The sequence below is a fragment of the Ixodes scapularis genome, unplaced genomic scaffold (assembly GCF_016920785.2).
Source record: "Ixodes scapularis isolate PalLabHiFi unplaced genomic scaffold, ASM1692078v2 PGA_scaffold5__190_contigs__length_132052651, whole genome shotgun sequence".
NCBI lineage: Eukaryota > Metazoa > Arthropoda > Arachnida > Ixodida > Ixodidae > Ixodes > Ixodes scapularis.
Genome location: NW_024609880.1, coordinates 117,651,364 through 117,673,653, shown reverse-complemented (window position 1 = coordinate 117,673,653; position 22,290 = coordinate 117,651,364). Strand labels below are relative to the sequence as shown.

Sequence of the window (22,290 nt, the reverse complement as noted above, 5' to 3'; positions counted from 1 at the left end):
TTTCAGGTTTCATAACGTGTCCCATGAGTGGTTCGGGGACGTCGTGGCACGCTAAATCTAGCGGGAGAATTTATCCGCCACATTTAGCGGTAAACCAGGGTGTCATTCCGTCGCGAAGTCGGAATGTCTCGTGACGTAACACACTTCCCCTTAAGTATAGAGAAAACATTTTTACGCTAAATGTAGAAGGGAGCCACATTGTTATCGCATTTTTAGCGCAGTGTCACGTTACGGCACTCGTTTCCAGGTAAATTTAGCAGAAAAATTAGTTTGCCAAATTTAACGTAAAAAAAAAAAAAAAAACTTCGCTAAGTTTAGCGGGAATTTAGTGTCATATAACGTCATGATGCCACGTGAGGTAACAATGTCACTTGATATCATGTCGTCACCCGACGCCCCAGTGTGCCGTGAACACCATCCGCTAAATTCAGCGTGACGTAAGGACGATAAATTTAAACGCGACAGAGCAACTCTTTACAGCAGTGTGTAGTACCCCGACTGTCGGCGTAGTTCATTTCCAGGGCGGGGAAAGAATACAAAATTAATTAATCAATAAATATTTTTCCCCAGCGGTTCTCGTCCGGCCAGCTCTCGGAGCGGACTAAAATAAGTGGAAACCAAGTAATTAGTTCCAGTGTACGCATTACGTGGGCACGAAACTAAGATACAAAGGGTTCAAAATATACTACTTCCAACGCCCAAAATAAATACAAACACATTTTTTACGCAACTTCATTGATGAGATTTAAACAACAAAGTGCTGTAATTAATTCTACAAAATTTAAAGAAAAAGAATTCATACATATAACTTAGTAAGATGTCTTAACTTTGGAATTGCAATTTTCTAAAAAAAAGCAATCCGTATCTAAATACTGCCTCAAACATTGTTTTGTTCCTATTACTAGAGTATCCTGCCGCGATCCTCTTGGCAAATTATATTCTTCCGGTACTCTGTATGTAAGACATGACGGGTCTTTGCAAAAGCTTTACTATCAACTTTTAGTTTATTCGTGTAAGTGGCAGGATGGCTTTACTTTCGCCTCCGTCACGTCCCTGGCGCCGCAGTTACGGTACCTAACTTTGTTTCTTCCGGTAACTCTAAATAGAAATAATGGCAAACCAAGATACAAGAAAGAATGCAAAAAAAAAAACATAAACGTGGGGGTTCAAAAAAAAAAAAAACAAAGTTAAGACCATAAAGGTTGACCGGCACCCGGACAGCCGCGGTTTCCGATAGACCCTGGAAATAGCCGTCCATAGCCGTCCATTGCCGCAGCATGCAACTGCTCTTATTTCCTGCGTTCTGCTTTCGCCGTCCATCAGCGAAAGCAACCGACCGGCGCCAGCCGAGAGTGGATTAGTTGCAATCTAACGATGTTGATGGCAAAGCCTCGCTGGCTCGGCCGCTGGATTTGGTTTGTGCTAAGGCCGACGCTGTGTTTTTCCGCGTGACCTTGGTCGTTTCAGCCTACCGGTCCGCCGCCGGGGTCGACACAACCGTTTAGTGATATTGGACGGCATTATCGTGAGGAGCGCAGAAAATAGCCTCTTTTCATAAGGTCTCCTTTTTCCAATGACTTTCGCATAATTATATGTAGATGTTGAGTCTAAAACGGACTCTGGAGTGGTATTCAGACGACTGAAAACTTGTATACGCTTCTACGATCACAAAGGAACCAGATTAACTTCAAGAGATCGGCAACGAAAAAAAAAATTCCTGGTTTCTTGCAGTATCAGCTAAATTGCCCGCAGTGGTAGCCGAGACGCTGAACACCGCTGCTCACAGTTCCATGCTGCGTTTATAGCTACTACGCCCCACTAAATTCAGTGGGTGGTGAACATGTGAGACGTTGATGTTGTGTTACGCAATGGCATGACGAGATACTGTGATATTATGTGGATTCATTGATATATCAGTGATATGATAAACGAACGATCGCCGGTTCATACGGCACGTAACTTCATAGCGCGGATACACAAACGATGACGTCAAATTTTCTCACCAAGTTTAGTAAAAATATTTATTCTCAAAACCTAGCGGGAAAATTGTGAAGTCGTGTCGCATGACGTCACCTGACACCGTAATGTTAGAATGTAACGGCACTCTGATTCGCCGCTCAATTTAATGAAGAAATTTCCCAGGTAAATTCAACGGATGAATTTCTCGGCTGAGCTTAGCAGGGATATTGTGATGTCATGTTACATGACGTCACTTGAAACTATGATGTCTGAACGACACTGTTTCTCTAATAAATTTAACGTGAGAATTATACTACTAAACATAAAGGGATAATTTCCTTTCCGCTAAAGTTAGCAGGCCATGGCCTCTTTTTTACGCAAAACCTCATCACTAACGAGAATCGCCGTGAAACAAGGTACTGAAAGTACTTCTCGGGTGATAGTTTCACGAACGTATGCTTACCGTGTCGAATGTAGTAAACGATTCCGAGCTACGCGGGCAGAGACCGAGGGGACGGAGAAGACGAGAACGCGTGGAGACTTCAGAACTCCGATCTCTTGTTTGAATGATCAGTGGATAGACCTACAGCTAGCTGCCCTTGCTTTCCTTGCACCCGTTGAACCTGTTAGAACGCGAAGTGCAAGCGTCCGGCGTTTGCCTTTTGCATTCGAACGCCTTCGACGAGTGTGGTGGAGACAAAAGAAAGTTAGCTTTGAGGTCTGCCCACTAATCATTCCAATCAGAGCTCGGGGTTCTGACGTCTCCGCACTCTCTCGTCTCCTCGTCTCTCTCAGTTTCTCTCCGCGTATGAATCAGTGTCCGAAGTCTTAGCCCACGGCCATAAAAATGGGAAATAATAATCTCAAACGCAGGCTCTTGCGAAGAGAGGGGCTGTGCGTAAAAAAAGATTTTTGCTTTTAACGACACTCTTGGCATCGATGTATGTTCTTGTCGCTTCGTCATTATTCATTTTTGACGTTTTTGCACTACGATATGTGCGAAGGTTTCTGAAAAAAACGGAGTCTCGCAAAAAGCGCAGCCCTCCCCCCCCCCCCCCTCTACTGTGTCATGGCGGCAGCATAAAGAAACATGGCGGCGCCCATGGAACAGAGCAGACATTGGTCTATAGTCACCCAGAGCTTAAGAACCGCAGATCCGGGGGAGCCCCGGAAGCTTATTACTGATCCATTAGTAAATAAGGTTGCGCCATTAACTTACACGGACACCGAAGAACGAATCACGAGACGGTAGGCGTGAGCATAATAAGCCATACTCTGCCTTTCTCAAGATATCAGAGACTACAGAACGTGCTAAAACGTACCATATATATAGTAAAAAAAAATAGGAATGAACTTAGGCATGAACATAGTCTAACTGTGATCACATTATGAAAGCACGTTATATGCAAATTAAACAAATGTAAGAGGTTAGAGTGGTTCCGTTAAAAAAAAAAGTGAATTTATTAACATCATATTTTCCTACGTACGCTGCTTAACACTGTTAGCCTGAAAACGGCATTGGCGTTTTTTTTTTTTTTTGTGAATTTTATTCAAACAAAGTATCGACGAGCACCCAACTGTAGTGGTTCATTTACCGAATTGAGTTAGTATATGCCTTCCTTAACAAAATATGTTCTTGATGGCATCTGCCTAATTTTAAAAGAAAAACTGGAAGAAAAAAAATCTGGTGGATGCTTGTTCCCGCTGTGTATACCTAGAAGGGGAATCGACTCACTCTCAAACACATGATGCGAATTAATACTCAAAAACTACAGTAATGTCCCACGACTAATGACTGTCGACGTACGGACCGGGAGAGCGAAAATCAATCAGTGTCATAAGCCCTGCCCAACAATAGTCGCAGGGTCGTCGAGACAAAACAAAGTGGTCGCCTAATGGCCCTCGCGCTGCTAAACATGCAATACCATGGTCTTTTCTTAGGCCAATCGGTATTTCCCGGAGATTACATGGAACACGCATCAACGGCAGCGACAGAAAATAAATAACCACTTAATGGAGACTGCTTTCATTTCCGCACGAATTGCCCTGGCTCTACACCGGACTCCGAATGATCATGGGGTTTCTCATGATGTCGGGATACGCTCCTAAGTGTTTGTGACTGCAACAGATCGGACAATAATGGTCCTAAGTGAAATCTGCGCATTGCATCGTTTACTCAGGGGCAGAACGCTTTTTGTCGGGTCAATTGGAAGTTCGCGCTCTCTTTTGATAAGCCTCTAACTGTCTCTCTTCGAGTTTTATCAGCGATTAACCTTATGTTTTGAAAGGTCGACCACTGGAAGATTGCTCGACGTGATTTGCGTTATTTTATATATATAAGAAAAATAGCTCAGTTCACGTATAGTTTATGCTTAAAATGCATTTCACATATGAAAAGCATATCGCGATTTTGATAGCTGTCAGTAATAATATCAGAAGAATACTCAGTCTTTTTAAAGAGTAAAAACAGTGTTCGTAAAATTCATCAGAAACTTTACAAGAACATACTTCTTTGCAATTGTAACAGATAAGCCTAAAACGTTCTTTTTTCTGTTTTTTTTTTTTAACCGGAGACGACGAACGAAACGTTGGACAAGCACAAAACGCATTGAGACGTTTTGCGTATGTCCCCTTTATGGTCCTTCACCTCCATGTTTTCAAAAATTTGTTATATAAACCAGTACGCCTCTCTACTCACTCTATCTTCAAACGCTTGAAGGGTTTCATTTAAAATATATGGGTGTACACCTGATATGTTCCTTTTAAATGAAATGAAATTGTGTATTTGAATATTATTAACACATCCAATAGGAAAATAAATATAATTAGACAATTTTGTTCTCCAACCCGACTCTATTGATCATCTGTTTGTTGTATTCATTCCACAGAGAACGCCACGAGGGATTGCTGGCCCAATGGAACATGGGCTGATCGCTCCGACTACTCAAATTGCCGACCTCTTCTTAATGGCATTAATACAACAAAGGTTCGAACAAACTTATAATAAGTATATTATTCTAATCAGACGTCCAGGACTTACACAACCGGATACTTATGGAGGGTATCTTCTATTATCTGTACCCCTTCAAATAAATTGAGGCATTTGTTCTAGGTTCTTAAAATATATTTTATACCTTTAGCCCTATGCGTATAAATTGAAACACCCCTCTCTCTCTCTCTCTCTCTCTTTTTTGAGGCTCTTAGCTGGTACTGAAATGATTTCGACTCAAAAAGGTATATCGGAAGCTCATCTTATGCGTCTCATTAAAAATGAAGATCATGAAAAGATTTTTGAACATTCAACATTTGTTATAAGAAAAGATTGCATATTCAACTTTTTAAAGGCGAAATTGAAACAAAAATCAAGACATATTCGTTTTTTCAACTTTTAGTTTGAGGATAGGTGTATGTAGGGGGCAGAGTTGTGAGCAGGAGCGCGAAACCCGATGCATGGGCATGTCGACCTTTCCGTGGGAGTCTCATCTGTTCTCTAACAATTTTTTCTTTGTTAACTAAGAGTTGTCATTGGCCATCTTACTAAAAAAAGCTGGTTTGTCTGCACTATGAGTGTATATTGTTCATGGCATATTTTGGATTAACGTGAATTGAAATCGGTTTGTAGCTTACAGAAAACTTAATGTGATTGACTTATTTTCAGATTGATGAAACCATGTTGTGCTACATCGGATATTCTCTGTCTTTTGCTGCACTTACAGTGGCTATCTGGATATTTTCATTTTACAGGTAAACTCCAATTTTCTCCTGTCTTGGTAGTTTTATTCTGGTGGGTAATTTTTTTTTGAACATCTTGTAATCTGCACAAACACTCTTTGTCAACTTAGACACCAAACGTTTCTGCGTACGTTGATTAGGAAATGTCTCAATAAGTCTTCTTAGTCGTATATTTCAGTGTTATTGGTATCTTTAATCAGTATTTCCCACAGCTTAATAGCTCTTTTTCATTCATCCTTCGTCAGGAGGTAAAAGTAAAATTCATGAACTGAATAAATAAAAGTTTCAGATGTGCGACGACTAGTGACGAATTAATGTTCTTCAATTACTTTTCTTTAGTAACTTAGAAAATTAAATACATATCTAGTTAACTTATCCTAAATCTTCATGACACATATTGTAATGCTCACAATTTTGTTCATCGAAACTCTAGATAACGGAAATGCTTCGAAAATAAAAAAAATTCGATTCCTTGAAATTGTTTTTTGATTGAATGCATATTTATGTCCTCATTCCGCACTTCCCATTGCAGGGATCTCAGGTGCTCAAGAAATACGATTCACGTCAATCTGATGGTAACATATCTGCTCATCTCAATTACATGGATTATAACAGCAAGTTTGCAGTCTCAGCAATGGCCGAGTTTTCAAACGGTGAGCGCAAACCGAATCGCTATAAAATAATAAGTAACGGGCTTAAGCTGAGCAAATTGGTTAATTCCTTGCTCTAGTCTGTTCAGCTGGCCATTTTCGCACAAAAAAACAACACTACGCTGTTTTTCTAAGTTCCATGATAAACATCGTGAACTATGACTGGGAGAATTAATAGTAATTGCCTTTTTAAAGTGTTGCTTCGTTTATACTATATGACCAGATTTTTCTCTTTCCGAGCATAGAAAAGCCGCTGATAAGTTTGTCTGTGGAACCTTTTGCTCTTGTTTTTTTTTTTTAAACAGGGATGATGTAACGTTAATGTCTTGAATTTGATGCGGTTAATAAGGAAATGTTATCGCAATAAAAATTCTGGGTGACAGTTATGAACTAACTATGACCATATATTTATTGTTTATTGCCGCATCGAATGTTCAAAATTAGTGTGTGGTAGTACATTGTCCTATTGATCATGTAATAAAATGTACCGTAATTCGCAAAACAGAACAATAGTAAATGTATTGAATACACTTGGAAATGCTGACTCAAACAATGAAAAGCGCCACGTTTTGCAAATCCGCGTATGTTGTCGTATGTTTGTTTCAGACGACTTGTAGATGCCTCTTCTTTATCAAGAATGAACTTGTATAGACAGATATAAACATTATGACATTTTGCCATGAGACTTACAGTGCGTATCTATATAAGCATGGGGAAAAATTGCGGAGCATTATATTTTTTTCTGGGGAATAAAGCGTAGTTAAGAAAACAATAAAAGTTTAGTTCAGCTGCCTGCCAGGCGCCCGACGTTATTATAATTTTCTGAAATATTACATTTCTTCAATATCGGGGGCAGAATATCAAGATGTGGCATCGAGGGTCCATACAACCTTTTGCGAAAATATACAGTGAAATTTTGTTTTTAAGGTTTATAGCTTTGTTTTAAATAAGCCGTGAAAGTTGCATTTATGCGGTTTGTGCAGGTGAGTTATACGGTCAAGGGGAAATTATGTGGGTGGCTAAGCTTTGCGATAAGTCGGCTAATTCATTTAAATTTGTTAATTAACGTTTCAGTTAGTGAACATATACATATGGTTCCAATTAGAAACTTACTGAGCGTCATCGAAAAACCCTAAATCAAATCCTTTTAAAAAGACTTGAAGCTCGTGGAAAACTCAGTGGCGCACCAAAGTTACCACTGGTGAAGCAGGCACAAAGCTAGCAATGGAAGATCGCGAATGATTAGATCATTATCCCGTTCCGCCACTGCTAGCTTTGTGCCTGCTTCATGGGTGGTCAAAATTTGGGGGTTTTACGTGCCAAACCAACGACGGGCATCTGGCACGCCCCAGCGGAGGACTGAGGATTAATTTCGACCACCTGGGGATCTTTTGACGTGCAACCGAAAGCTCGGTTACACGGCGTCTTCTCCGCAATAAGCCTCCGCCAGATTGCGGGCACCTCGGCCGGGATTCGAACCCGCCACATGCGGATCCGTATGCCGACACTCTCGCCTCGGAGCCACCGAGGCGGCTGCTTCATGGGTGGTAACTTTGGCGCGCCCCCAAGTTTTCCACGAGCTTTAAATCGTTCTAAAAAGACTTGATTTAGTGGTTTTCGATGACGCTCACTTAGCTTTTAATTGATACCATATGTCTATTTTCACTAATTTAAAAGTTAATTAACAAATTTTAATTATTCATCCAACTTATCACAGAGATTAGCCACCTACATAATGTCCACTTAGGTGTATAACTCACCTGCACAAACCGCATAAGTGTAACATTCACACCTTCTTTAAACAAATTTGTAAAGCTTAAAAAAAAAAAAACTGTAAATGTCGGCACTAGGAATAAAACAAGTAAACATTTATCAGGTTGAAATAATATCAGTTAGAATTTATGCAAATTACATATATTTTAATTTTAGAAACATATTCTAAAAGGGCTTCAGCTTAGTTTGTTGAAATATATGTCAGTTATCGGTTTAAATTTAAAGCTTCAGCTAGATTGCGCAAGCTGTAGCTGATTGAACGAATTCAATCGCATTCATCCGTCTATTCATCCATCCATTCAGATCGTTATGAATGCGTAATTCACTGGAATTGAGAGAAACTATTTGCAGGCAGCGTGCTTCCTGTACATCGTGTTGACATACCTGATGGGAACAAACTTCTTTTGGATGTTCGTCGAGGGACTATATCTCTACATTCTTGTGGTCAAAACTTTCTCTGTGGATGCTGTGCGAATGCACGTCTATGTGTTCATTGGGTGGGGTAAGTGACCTAATATCCGTTCTTTTACACCATTATTCGGAGTCGTTTTAAGTTCTAAACTCAAGTGAACCAATATTTCACTAACACATATAAGCATACATTTATTACAGATAACATTCTTATGTTTACTAGAGCCCCTAACTATAAAACATAAAATAATTTTGTCAAAAATGTTCCCAAAAAATGGAAACACCACACCTATTTATTTATTTATTTATTAATTTTCAGAACTGGAGTAACATTTTTTCTAAGAACATTTTTAGCACTCCTCTTTTTTTATTCATTATTGGGAAGAGAGAACTCACACTTAGACTTTATTTTTTTTTTAGCCGGCTTAGTGTGTCGCATTGATAATAATATGAATTTTGTGCCGAAATATTAACAACAACCTTCTGTCAGAGTGAAAGTACAGGCCATTCAATGTTGTTGAATAGCACCGAACTAAACGTTCGTTATTTCCAACTTCGTCTAGTAGTCACACTAAATTGTTCCACAAGGGATATAAGTACAACAATAGAATTAAAGTTCGATCAATGAAGGACTAGGTAAAAACCTTCTATGTCTTCCTGAGAATTGTGTGACATGTAGTTAGTCGATTGTCAAAGAAACCCCTTAAATTATTTATTATTATGCTTTCTTTTGTCGTTTTTAGTATCGCATGTCTCGTAAGCGGATGACGGTAATCTGGCAAAATTATAGTTTCGTTAGTTTTCAGTTGCGTGTTCTGACCATGAGAGTATTCAAACTCTTACAAATTCTAACGACTCTTCTTTTTCTGAATTTGTTCGCAGGTATACCGGCTCTAATTGTTTGCGTTTGGGCATTAACAAAAGCCTACTTAAGCCCAAATCACAATGACCCAAACTTGGCTGAGGGAATGTGAGTAGACACAGTCATTGTACCACGTGTTAAAATTGAAGAAGATATTTAATGTAAACAAACAAAAATCACCTATAGCCCCGAAGAAGTAAACAAAAGACGACTTGGTTGGCTGCTAACCAGCGCACCTGGTGGCTAAACAAAAGGCAACGTTTGGGCAGTACATGCCAGCGATCAATTGGACGAGATCATTGAATCACAATTCGGCAGGGTACTCGGCAGGTCCAAGCTCGAGAACGGTTACAAAGATTGAGACCATGGTATGTCTCCGAGTTGCGAGAATAAACCATAAGATGGCGCCACCGTTCCAACCAACTTTTATTACCTGGTTGACGTAAGAAATTATGACTGCACACAGAACTTAAATGTCTGTTTCTAGGGCTTGTATGCCTATACCGTGCAACTAATTAAAAATAAACAACTTACAAAACAATTGCTGAAAATTATAGAAAGTAAAATAAATGCTGCATGAACCAATGAACCAAACCCGGTTCATTTTAAAACATTCTTATTCCCCCGGGTAGGCCGAGGCTTGCAGGTAAAAACATAGATGTGCAACAGTGTGGATTTAACAGGTGGCATGTATAAACACCAAAATTATCGCCAGATCTGCTTTGTTATAGTATAAGACGATTGTGGGTAAAATCAAGGAATACTCTCGTGTCTCTAAAATCAATGCTGAATAAAAATAACATTGAAGTGCGCTAACTAAATTCGAGTGAAAAAGGCACTGTCGCGTGTTCACCGTGTGGGGTGTACTCCTGAAGTGTTAGAGGCAAAGATAAATGTGAGTAACAATAGATACTTTAATATATGGACGCTTCAGAAAGAGTATTTTCCTTCTCACTATGTGCAACCGACGGTCAATTGTACACACTGAGCAATGACTCTTTCCGTAAAGTCTTCGTATTAGAACCTTTATTGTTGCTTATATTTATCTTAACTTCTTCACTATCTTGATGCAAAAATATTTTATGTCCGTTCATTTTATGTGTGAGGAAATATGATATTCGCTATATTTTTTTTTCTCGTCAACTACACAACGGGATCAGTTCTAAGGTATGATAATAAGAAGTTCACATGTACATGCAGTTTTTTGTTTGCAGGTGCATATGGCAGCTTCGGGATATTTATGACTGCATATTTATTGCACCTGTCATGTTAGTACTTCTGGTAAGAACGCGCACCTTTCTGAATACTCTCAATCCTATTATAGTAGTAATAACAAATCACCGGTATGTGATCCGTGGATGATACTTCCCGGAATTATTTTTGCAGAGTTATAACAAAAAATTAGTCGGGCACAAGATTATGTAAATAAAACAAAATGCTTCATTTGTAAGTATTGTCCCTAAATTAAAAATATGTCCTCTTGGCCCAACTTTTTTTTTTTTTGCTTTGAATGCATATCTCAGACTCCATTCAATGTCCGGTTTCTATCACAGTGCGGTAATTGCAAGCTACTCTTATATAAAATATTACACTTCCAGATGAACATCATATTCCTTGGGGGGATCATGTGGGTGCTCATAACAAAACTAAAAGCAGCTACTACGGCAGAATCGCAGCAGTACAGGTGAGGCTGTTATTTTTAGGACATTATGAAATGCAAGCTGCAATAAATTTTTTAAGCAAAAAGTGACTTTGTATTTCGGCACTTCACAAAACTTTGCGCTTAACCTCTAGTAGTTTGTATCTCTGTATGTAGCTCTTCTTTACCTCGTCCTGGCTATCAGAAGAGGTTATCAGTATTTTGTTATGAACGTGCTTAATTTTTTTTAGACAATCCAGTACAAGAATATTTTTTAATGCTAAATTATCTTCCTGCATGCGTTATCAAATAAACAAAATTCGCGTGTTTTTTCGCGTGGTGTTCAGAAATACATTAATATACTCAGGTGAGCAAGGAGTTCTAAGCGCGCGAGAGCGTATTAAGAAACAAAAATGACGTTAACATTTATGTTAATTCAAATGTCCAAACGTATAGTAAACGTACTTTATGATCGGGAAAACGTGACTAAATTATTCTGAACGATATTAAGTTCCCAACTATAGCTTTCAAATTATAAATATTTCCTTCCTGGTATATGGTTGTACAAATCAATAGTACATTTTTGTTCATAAATCTGCTGCGTAAACATCTTAACCGTGATTATCCCAGTTGTTCACATGACATCAAGGTGACAACTGCCTAATAGATATTGAGGGCAGTGTTGTTGTTCTTGTTGTTATTGTTGTTGTTGTTGTTGTTGTTGTTGTTGTTGTTTTCACAGCCATTCTAGTTAGAAACTGTGAACCTAAGAGTACCAAGCAGGTTCCACAATGATATAATATTCCCCTAAAAAAATTATCAACGACGCTTTGCGTTTTCCTTTTCTTTTATTATGTCTTATTTCGAAATGCCTGTTTGGTTGTCTGTCGAATATTTATTTGTCTTTGTGCGCATTCCGTGACATATCACTGCCAAGTTCCAACAATACACTAAGAAAGGAAACATCCTTGGAAGTAACCTAGGTATACTTAAATAAGTTCACAGGAACACCAGAACAAATAAATTATAATATTCACACAAGCATACAGTTACTAGATAACATAATTCGCTTACCCCGCGGATGTGAATAGAAACAAATTTGATCCCCGTATGGTTATTTTCGGTTACCGAGTATCGAGCAGCCTGCCTCAGTAGTTCATTCAAAAACCTGAACTTAGCGAAAATGTGCTTCACTAAAACAAAGCACGTCGTTCTTAGGAGATAAGCTGAAATGTGAAAGTTCAGTTCAAATGGGTTTTGCAACAATAAGCCCACATCATCTTAAGCGGTTTGGGCACGTGTACCCTTTTAACGACTTTCTGCATTCCTAGCGTAGCCACGCAGAAATCAAATTAGTGTAAACCTGAGGAAGTCAAAGCACTGCAAACTGCGGAAGGAGCTCAACCAAATGAAATGTTACGACTATTTCTGTCCAATTTTCTTTTAGAAAAGCTGCCAAGGCGCTGCTGGTCCTTATACCTCTCCTTGGAGTCACGTACATTTTGGTCATCTGGAAGCCCACTCAGAAAGAAGCTCGAGCGATTTTCACTTACCTTCAAGTTGCACTTCTTCCGACCCAGGTGAACAACCCTCTTCACCAAAAAATTTGTGTTTTTGTCTTCGTACCGGAGGCTTCGCGTTTCTCAACTTAAACAAGCCAGTGATATGTGTTGTGCGAGATGATTACTAAAGTCACTGACAGCCTAGGAAAAGCAGGGCATGGCCTAATGCATACACGCTTCCTGCCTCCTGATTGGCTCTGCGACATTCTCATCTGCTGATGCCGCTGTCCCACTGGCTGAGGAGATATAAGACCAGCGGCACTCGCTACTCCACCCGTTTCTTAAACTATGGGCGACTGTGCCAACATTCCACCCAACATAAATACACTGAAGTGGTCATCATGTAGCATGCACTGAAACAGCTGTTTTCATGTTTACATGTCACACTAAGGTTGGATTCTAGTGCCCTAATTTTATGAGATTCTCACCTTTTGGTCCATCTGTTCTTGCTCTGTGTAGTGACTAAAATCAAGCAACAGTCTTGAAACTTTGCGCGATTCATAAATATAACCCTTATTTTAGTCAGAGAAATGATTCCATTAAAATTAGTATTACGTCATCTAATGTACTCATTATTATGAAATATGTTTTTGATTTGTTGCTATTTATACTTAACGTTCTGTCTCTTCGCAGGGCTTCACAGTCGCTGTGCTATACTGCTTTATGAATGGAGACGTAAGTATATATGCAGTCATGTCTCGTTAACACAGACTCCGCTCTTATGTATATCCCGTTATATAGACAACATTTTTGAGACGAAATGGGTAAACACATGCATTTTTGTCACATTTTTATGAACAACACACATTATGGATGCGCTTTTGTCGGAAACGGAGGTGTCCATATTAACAAAACATCCCTGTACGAGTATATTTCTCCCAATTAAAAACATAATTTTCCTAATTGTTTGCCTGACAAATCTGGGATAAATATGTGACCCTGCAATAACAACTGCAAACTTTTTAGAGCGCAGCTCTTAGGCGCCCGTTTCCGGCTTAAGCGGCGTCGCCGTCGCCGTCGGCGTAACCGCGCGAAGCATTATGGAAGGTTTCTTATGATGACATCACACGTGACGTCACGTGTGACGTAGCGTGTGACGTCGCGAGGGTTACCAGTCACGTCATAGATGACGTCACCGCGCGTTGCGTTACGGGTAAATTTCCCCGCTAAATTTAGAGGAAAAAATTTCTCCGCTAAATTTAGCGGAAAATTTTCTCTGTTTAATTTAGCAGAAAGAATTTCCCCGCTAAATTTAGCGCAAAATTCCCCCGCTAAATTTAACTTAAAATTTTCCCCGCTAAATTTACCGGGAAAAGCTCTCCGCTAACTTTAGCGGAAACTATTCCCCGCTAAATTTAGCGAGAAAAGTTTCCCCTAAATGGGGGCGAGCAGGAGAGGAGGAGGGGAGAGTACGGATAAGGAGGAGGGGCATACCCTCCTCTCCGTACCTTCCCCTCCTCCTCCTCCAGAGCTGCGCTCTAATTCGGCGTTACAGGGGATTGTAAACGCCTTTGATATTTTTTTTAATGCTTATAAACAAGCTGTGCGCTACTTTTCACTATATCCCAACATATACAACGAGCATAAAGAGCGACAAATAGGAATAATGCTACGCTTGTGAGCCCAACTTAGAAATGCCTACACCAGGGCTGCTTCTCTTTTTGGTTAAGCGCAAGTGCGCTTTCGATGGCTCTTTATATGCTCATATTTCTAGGTCAAGATACTTGGTAGGCGCTTCAGACTAAAGTGTCCACCGAAAGCTATGGGCGCGGGAAAGGTCTCAGATCGTAATAACTCAGGCCTTCTTTTTTTTCCCCCTTTTATTTTTTTTTTGAGCGAGCGAGGTGTAGTAAATACACAAAGTAAGCGTAGCTCGTGGGGTGGTCTTTAAACTTGTGAGAAAAAGATTTAAATAGGTAACAGTATAGACTCGTATGGTGCATCGGCGAAGATTGGAAAACATACACAAGCCTCGGCCACAGTATAAAACAATAATTTAGACACGCCACAAAAAAATACGAGAAAGCATACCAGTTGTACTCCCGTTTCATGCGCTATAATTAGGATACTTGGTGGCTCTTGTGCACTGCAAGCATATTTGTGCATGGCAATTCCTCAAAAACTGTGCCAACATATTTCAATAAATACGGCACATGCATTACATTAAAACGACTTGATAGATTGAATGTATTAGAAATAAGAACAAATAAAAATTTTCTCTGAGACTGGTTTTTGCAGCTTGAACGTTTCCGTGACTTCTAAGTTTAAAGAAAAATTATTATTTTTTTTACGCCGGATTCTTAAAGTATAGGAAATGCTCGGGTGCATTGCTGCGTGTATGTGAACACTTGAGCCTGTTTTGGTTGTCCTACCCGGGTATATTTTCTATCCCGCCGGTGTACAGCTAATTAGCTAAGGATCACTGCACAATGTAGCCCAGCGTGTTGACCTTTTAATAGCTGGACACACCGAACAAAGTTTCACTCTCTTTGAGCCTTAAGGAAAACGCATTTCTAATCTTTCAATATGAAACCCTTCAGGTGTATTCTCACAACACACTTCGTAAGGCTCATCATTTGAACACAATGGGACTTTGCGTCCCGAATGCATCTAATCTCTTAGCCAAACCTTGGGATTTGTTGTTGAGTCTCCTGGAGGATTATTCTGTACTTCGTCCCGCCATCTTCAGCTAACTTTATGTTTAATGTCATATCTCTATATTTTTAGGTGCGCAAAGCTGTCCGGCATCACGTCGAGCAATGGCAGACTATGCGAGCCGTTAAGAAGAGCAACGGCCGCCGCCGGTCCAGCACGTATAAGTTCGGGGAACCCGTCTCCTCGCGCAAGCGAGGCAGCGCCGTCAGTTTTACGACGACCACCACGCTGCTCGGCAGCAACCGATTCTACTCCTCGTGGAAGAGGCACAGCACCTCGTCTTCTGGAACGGTCGGGCTCAAAGACGATATCGTGTGACGGCTCAAATGGTCAATGAAGATGGGATATAAGCTCTTGAGGAGTGCCGCTCCTCTCGTACCCGATCGAAGCATTGTTGGTGCTCCTTGAAGTATGTGTACCCAGGGATGGATTCATGGGTCAGACGCGAAGTCTGCAGAGAGATCTCAAGTCACGGACGGATGTGACGTCACGGGCGAAGCGTTGCCCAGATCCATTTTGTAAACCTCATGATTGCCATTGTAACAAACGTTTAAACAAAACCGAGACAATTGTTCCTAAAGAAAGGGTCTCCCTCTCCATCACGTCATTCCTCCTCATATCCGCCCCTGTTCGTACCTGTGATTTCGCTTAACAAATAGCAGCTGCGACGTTTGCTTTAGGATTACGTTATGCGAGCGAGGCTCAGGCTATGTTAATGGTTTTCACTTTTGCGAACAAATCACGGGACGCGTTTAAGATTGCTGGCCAAGTCAGCGGACGCAGCTGATTAAAAAAGGAATGAGTTGCCATAGCCTTTGAAATTTTCTTTTTTATAAGATCGGACACCTTACTTCTTCAAAAAAAGATGACGCTTCCTAGTCACATTTTGCGGGCGGTTTTTGGTCTCTTCTGCAGAATAATGTTATATATGCACAAGATTGATCAAGGTTTTCATTGATAAGATGAGCCCTTATTCAAGTGACATCTGTTTGTTTATATTTCGAGTAAAATAGAAAGATGCAATGGGTGTTTTTTTTTTTAAGACTAAAACATGCAAAACGTTGCAGCTGTTGAGTGTAGTATATATTTTTTTACTAATCAAGCGAATTGGGTGAGTTGACAAATGCTATGCATGATGCAAACAGCTCAAACGACGAAGAAAGAGTGAAAAAATAAGACACGACATCAACGAAACATGACTTTAGCGAAACACAAGTACGATGAAACACTGCTTCGTCCTGTTGTGTTGGTTTCGTCACTTCGTCATTGTCGTTGAGCTGCTTTGATCATGTATAGTGTACAATATTGCTTTAAGTTAACCTCTGGTGCCTGCCAGTGATGAGGGATACTATCGAGGACCAATGCACGAATGTAAAATTTAAATATTTAAATAGAAGGTTGCATGTTTCGCCAGGGCATTCAATCATTTTTTGAATATTTCTGCCTCCGTTCAGTTATAATTTCATTTCCTTAGACGCCGATGTACGCAGAAAGGTTTAAAAATAAAATGATTCGTGAGAGTTGAGGTACAGCAACATTTCCTCTTGAAACGAACATAGCAACATCAAGAATAGTTTGCTGTCTCACATTATGGTCTTATCACGTGAACTTCGCGAATGCAAATTATTGACTGGACGTTCCGCATTACGCATAAAATTAAACTTTCAGTGTTTTCGCAGTTACAATGCATTTAAACTACGACTTCTGTTTTGTAATACCGGCTTAACGCTAAAATACTGTAAAACCCTTTATTTTCGCGGCCCCTATTTTTTGCGAATCGGTCACAGATGACATGATCGTGACCACTAAATTTCGCGAATTCCAGACGCCTGCATTGAAAATCTTAAGGACTGAAATTTTCGCGCGCCCTTAAATTTCGCAAATTCTTCAATTCGCGAAATTCGCAAAAATTGAGGGCTCGCGAACATAAAGGGTTTTACAGTATACCTATTGACTGATTTAATAAACTAAAAATGCTTAGATGGTAATGCGCTCTTTGAACCCGAGACTACGATTTAGTAATAAAACCCACTAGCTACAACTAAACTGTAGCTTCGGTACCTAAGCCGAAGTCGCAATTTTGAACAGAGCTCTATTTCTTTTCTTGTCAGAGAGCAATTCTCGTATTACCTGAAACTTGAAGTGTCCCACTATTGTTGTTGTTAGCTACTTCTCTCCGCCTACAATGCTCAAATCATCCCGTGCTTACTTTGACTCTGAAACAAACAAACATTCAGAGCTTGGTCCAAAGATCCCAGGTGCTGGGTGAACAAATAATAAATATATATCGAAGTATCAGTTCGAGCCATGGAAACGAGGAGTTTTATTATCTTGAAACCAGCAAGAATTCAATATTATATCGAATGTCGGAAGTGATCAAATTAAACTGTACTACCAAGGACACAAGCTACAGCTCTAATTATTGCATATATGTTTTCGGAAAATTTCACCTCTGTTTCTTTATTTTATTTCATCCAGAAAAGACCACCCGGGCATTGATATGTACTTAAGATAAACGCTCAGAAAGTACTATTTTTTTCCACTGTTGACGTGAAGCACGAAGGAAGGTCCTTGAGAAAGTCTGTACTCCGTTTCACTCGTTACAACACGGTAGCCGAGGCGTCGGAAAACATCGGGACAAGCATTCTGAACCAAAGCAGCCTGACTGTAATTCAGCCTTCGCGTCCAGCGGAAAGCGGCCTTTGCCGAGTTTCTTTTTGTGGAGAAAGCCATCCTTGGTTTCCTCTTTAGGTCGTGTCTCGTGTGTGTTCTGATGAACTGCGAAACTTGCTCTGTGAAAGGAAGTCTCAGCTGATCAAAGAGCAGCCGAGCTCTTTTCGCAGGTTCCAAGGCAACATCCTCATAACGAACTTGAACGAATAGATCAGGGAAAACTTTCTTAAGATCTTCAAACTCATCTAAGTCCTCTCTCATCCTTCTGCAGAGCGTTTCTATGCGGCGACATCCGCTAGAGTACAGACACGCAGAGCGCCGTAACCTTGACGACCATATGCCTCTTGGGTCGCGAACCAGATGCACCACCTTTACAGTACCGCCAATATCAGTATTTGCGTTAATCCACTCGCGGACTTGACGAAGACTCGAGCGAATCACTTTCATGACTTGTATCGTGCACATCTGGCAAAACTGCGACATTACTGCTGCGTCGAAGCAGACGTCGATCTCTCCGCCGCAATACAACCAATATGCTCGGTTGGCGGCGAACGGATAAATGAACGATTTTCCTCTCTCGAGGTAGTCAGGGGCACCGTGAAAGTCGCAACGAAAAATGTCGCCTAAAACGTTCAGTCCCGCCGACATGTTTACAACGTGAGCACCCCTTGCTGACGCGTAGAAGTAGAGTGGCTCAAAGTGGTAAAATGTACGTGGTGCTTGTGATAAAATTTCCCCTAAAAACGAAGAGCCTGATCGAAAGTAAGCAACCACGATTATCCGTTTAATTTTAACAGGCGCTGTCTTGTTGGGGACGGGGTCGACATGTGGAACTGACTCGGATGTCTTCTGCCTTTCCCAAAGCACATTTTCTTTTTTAGTTGTTAGGTTTAAGTCTTTCTCGGGTTGGTCCCTGGTTGGCGTCGAAGTGCCTCCCAAACTTGTTTTTACTGATTCCCCAGGGAAGGGGTTTATGGTTATGCGTTTTGAAGCTTGGCGTTTATGCATGAATAACACGGTATTTACGCTGGCTCTGATATGAAATATCGGTGGCCACGACGAGAGGACAAAGATGAGTGCAACGAAACAAATTATTAGACAGGAAATGCTTCTCCAAGTTTTTCGGGTGAGGTTTGGGGTCATCCTTTGACTTCGGCACTTATCCTCATGAAGCTGACCTGAAAATGTTTTGCCTCGGTTTAATATAAATTCATATTCTACAACGTGAAAAATTGTTTAAATAAGCAAACTCTGAAGGATTATAAGTTGAGTTAGTTAAACGGTGTTCGTGTGTCCCCAGCGGACGAAAAAAGCAGCAGCAATATTTTGTGCATTTAATTTACGTTTTTATATGTTTTGAATCGTAAACGTATACAGCGCGCAACTTCGTCTGCTCTAAATAATACTTGGGGTTGTGTCGATATTTATACAGCGTGTAGCTCGTCAACCATTTAAAGTTGTGGCGAGTAACTCGCTGTAGATGAGCAATTTAGCCAGTGCAGTACAACCTCTAGCCTGCGCTCTAAAAAAAAGTCTGTGCGTCTACTTTCACGCACAACACTCGGAGAGCCAATCACCTCAACTTACAGAGTCAGCTCAGCGAATGACGATGCCGAAACATATTTTTAGACCAAAAAACGCAGTCTGAGTTGTGACATTAAAGGGAAGCTACGGAGCTTCTTGAAAAAAATGAGTTAGAAGTAAATTCCAGTGTATTTTTACCTCGTGAACCCGAATACCAAAACCATTTTCCGGACAAGTATTGTTAAACGCGAGAAAAACGCGAAAGACAGTCGCTGGCCGTGACGTCATCGACGGATTATTTGGCTTGCCAAGGCTAGGGAGGCGGGGCTTCAGCCCTATTTTCAAATTGCTCTTATGGCTCTCCGGCGCATCGCATTGAAATACAATTGTGATATTTGTCATTCTAAAGGCAAGATGAACGCAATTCAAACGTTTTTTCTCAAATGTAGAAGTGCCCCATCTTCCCTTTAAGCAATGCGAGCGTGACGTTTTGCATTGCTTAGTGTCACAACTCAGACTGCGTTTTTTGGTCTAAACATATGTTTTGGCATCTTCATTCGCTGAGCAAAGTTGAGGTGATTGGCTCTCCGAGTGTTGTGCGTGAAAGTAGACGCACAGACTTTTAAAGCGTGCACGCAGTAGTGATACACGACCGCACGCCGGTACGATGCTCATTCGTCTGCTCTTTGTGCACCTTGCGCCTTTGTTTACCCCTGTCCTCAACCAATGACAGCTCTCGTTTGGCTGCTTCTTCACCGCGCATTTTCTGCGCGTTCTCTTCTCTGCCCATTTGATTGGAGGTCCTCTCCTTGCTCTCCGATGCGCCAAAGACGTATTTTTGGAACACTTGCCAGCCGTATTAGTGCATGCGTGCGAATCGGTTTAGATCATAAATAACATGAATTAATGTTATTACATCAAGCTAAAAAAAATGCATAATTTAGAAACACCGTCAATTTTATTCCTTAGCTCTCACATGATGATTTGCATTTGAAACCTCGATGTCGAGAAATCACATTTCTGAAATTAGATGAGTGTAAGGATATTTCCATTGGGCCTTATTGGCCGGTTCGATCCCCACTCCGCACCGGTTGAGGGTTCAATCCCCGCTACTGGCCCAATTTTCGCCAGCTGTCTTTCTCTTTCCCTTTCCCTAACTTTGATATAATAAAACGTAATAATCGCTCCCACCGCTTTTCGTTTAGAATACATACATACATACATATATATATATATATATATATATATATATATATATATATATATCGGCAAAAGTGGGTGCACAGGCGCAGCGGAATCGCCAAAACCAGCAGGATTCATTTTGACATGTAGTAAACGCCACAACAGATGGGCTATACCCTATAGAGTACCGCCCTATGATCAAAAATAATCTTATATTCTAGTAATACAATTTAAATTTTACGTGAAAACTGCACTGGTAACAACCATCCGCGTCATCGTTCAGTAAACTAAACACTGATATAGTTCTTATAAGATATCAAGATATCATTCATTAAGTTAAATTTGGAGAATAGGTTACATAAAAAAACGCATGTGTATAAGGAGAGGAATCGTCCTAAGGTTCTTTGCCTCTGTTCGTGAAAGGCTGAAGCAACAGGTTTTAAACAGGGCTACTTTGCGCCCCTAATTTTACCGATAAATTTTATAATAAATTACTATCATGGAAATAAGCAAATAGCTCTCACCCTAAAAAGCTAGATGTTGCTCGAAAGATAATTAGACATTTATTTTTTATTAAATGAAAGCAATCCGGGGGTGATAAACTTAGTGTTAAACTTAGCTACATACCAAAAGTTTGTAGATGGCAAGTCCTGCACAAGCGCGGCAGCCATTAAATGCTGGAGAATCAGATAACCTTTCTCGGCACGCAAGATTCATGCGCGAAGGCGGAAGTATATTTTTGAGCGCCAGACCTTAGAGTCTTTCTATTGTCAGGATTACAGCTGGCTGCAGCGCAAGTTCCCGCATCTGGAAAGCTGTATTACAACAGGTCTCCATGTATGTGTTTGGATGCTCAAATATGTGTATTAACTTCACAGAAATAGCGACTATTTGTTCGAACATTCTATTGCCACTGGAAAATTGCGATTCTGAAAGACAGTGAATGTGGATATATGGGGTGTTCTCGAGCGCTATGCGAGAGTAAAACATATTCGTATAAATAAGCCAGTAAATATAGTGCCATGGAACTCTTTTCAAATCTGTTTTACGCAGTGCATTGATCACACTCAAATTTCGCGAGAGTAGGTTACTCGGAAAAGTACAAGAAAAGAAAATAGTTGTTACTTCCTATGCGCAGGAGAAAAACAGAAGCAAACCGTCGGGTTGACGCTGCTACTCACATATTATACCACACACTCTCGGCATCCGCTGGGTAAGCTTTAAGGCGTTAATCCCTAAGAAGCTTACAGATTTTTTTATCATGCGGTTCCATGAATCTGTAGCAGCGCCAACACGACGGCTTGCTACTGTTTTCTTTCTGCGTAAGAAGAAACACGTTTTTACTTTCTTAAATGTTTTTACCAGAAACCTACGCTCACGAAATTTGAATGGGATCAATGAACTACCTAAAAACACCTTTGTGAAAAGTTCCATAGCACTTTGTTGACTAGCTTATTATTACTAATCTTTTTATTCCCGACTAGCGCTCCAAAACAAGCTGTAGTGTGGACCGTTTTCAAACGCCGGACGGTTTTCAAAAATGCATACACCGAGCATCGGCAAGGAACGCGGTCGGTGTTTGTTTTGCTTCCCGTATATGCGAAGAAGGTATTCTTGAAAAGAGATTACACTGGAATAATACGGTAGCCGCTGTGATAAAATGCGAGC

General features: G+C 40.4%; 2 protein-coding genes across 2 annotated transcripts; one reads left to right on the top strand and one right to left on the bottom strand.

Moving 5' to 3' along the window:
- Nucleotides 1-4,871: 4,871 nt before the first annotated feature.
- Nucleotides 4,872-15,617, top strand: LOC120843402 (diuretic hormone receptor-like). Its single transcript, XM_042293820.1, has 10 exons — nucleotides 4,872-4,945; nucleotides 5,618-5,703; nucleotides 6,224-6,350; nucleotides 8,466-8,616; nucleotides 9,408-9,495; nucleotides 10,602-10,668; nucleotides 10,986-11,071; nucleotides 12,474-12,606; nucleotides 13,222-13,263; nucleotides 15,316-15,617. The coding sequence occupies exons 2-10, from the start codon at nucleotides 5,630-5,632 to the stop codon at nucleotides 15,559-15,561; spliced, it is 1,014 nt and encodes a 337-aa protein (XP_042149754.1). The 5' UTR covers nucleotides 4,872-4,945; nucleotides 5,618-5,629; the 3' UTR covers nucleotides 15,562-15,617.
- Nucleotides 15,618-17,544: 1,927 nt separating this feature from the next.
- On the bottom strand, nucleotides 17,545-19,450 carry LOC8030951 (carbohydrate sulfotransferase 1-like). Its single transcript, XM_040208759.3, has one exon. It carries the CDS (start codon nucleotides 19,057-19,059, stop codon nucleotides 17,773-17,775), a length of 1,287 nt encoding a protein of 428 aa, XP_040064693.1. The 5' UTR covers nucleotides 19,060-19,450; the 3' UTR covers nucleotides 17,545-17,772.
- Between the last annotated feature and the right edge of the window lie 2,840 nt (nucleotides 19,451-22,290).

Coding starts and splice junctions, on each gene's coding strand:
- LOC120843402 (XM_042293820.1), top strand. CDS start 5,630: ATGTTGTGCTACATCGGATATTCTCTGTCTTTTGCTGCACTTACAGTG. Junction 9,496..10,601: donor CCAAACTTGGCTGAGGGAAT/GTGAGTAGACAC, acceptor TTTTGTTTGCAG/GTGCATATGGCAGCTTCGGG. Junction 11,072..12,473: donor GCAGAATCGCAGCAGTACAG/GTGAGGCTGTTA, acceptor ATTTTCTTTTAG/AAAAGCTGCCAAGGCGCTGC.
- LOC8030951 (XM_040208759.3), bottom strand. CDS start 19,059: ATGACCCCAAACCTCACCCGAAAAACTTGGAGAAGCATTTCCTGTCTA.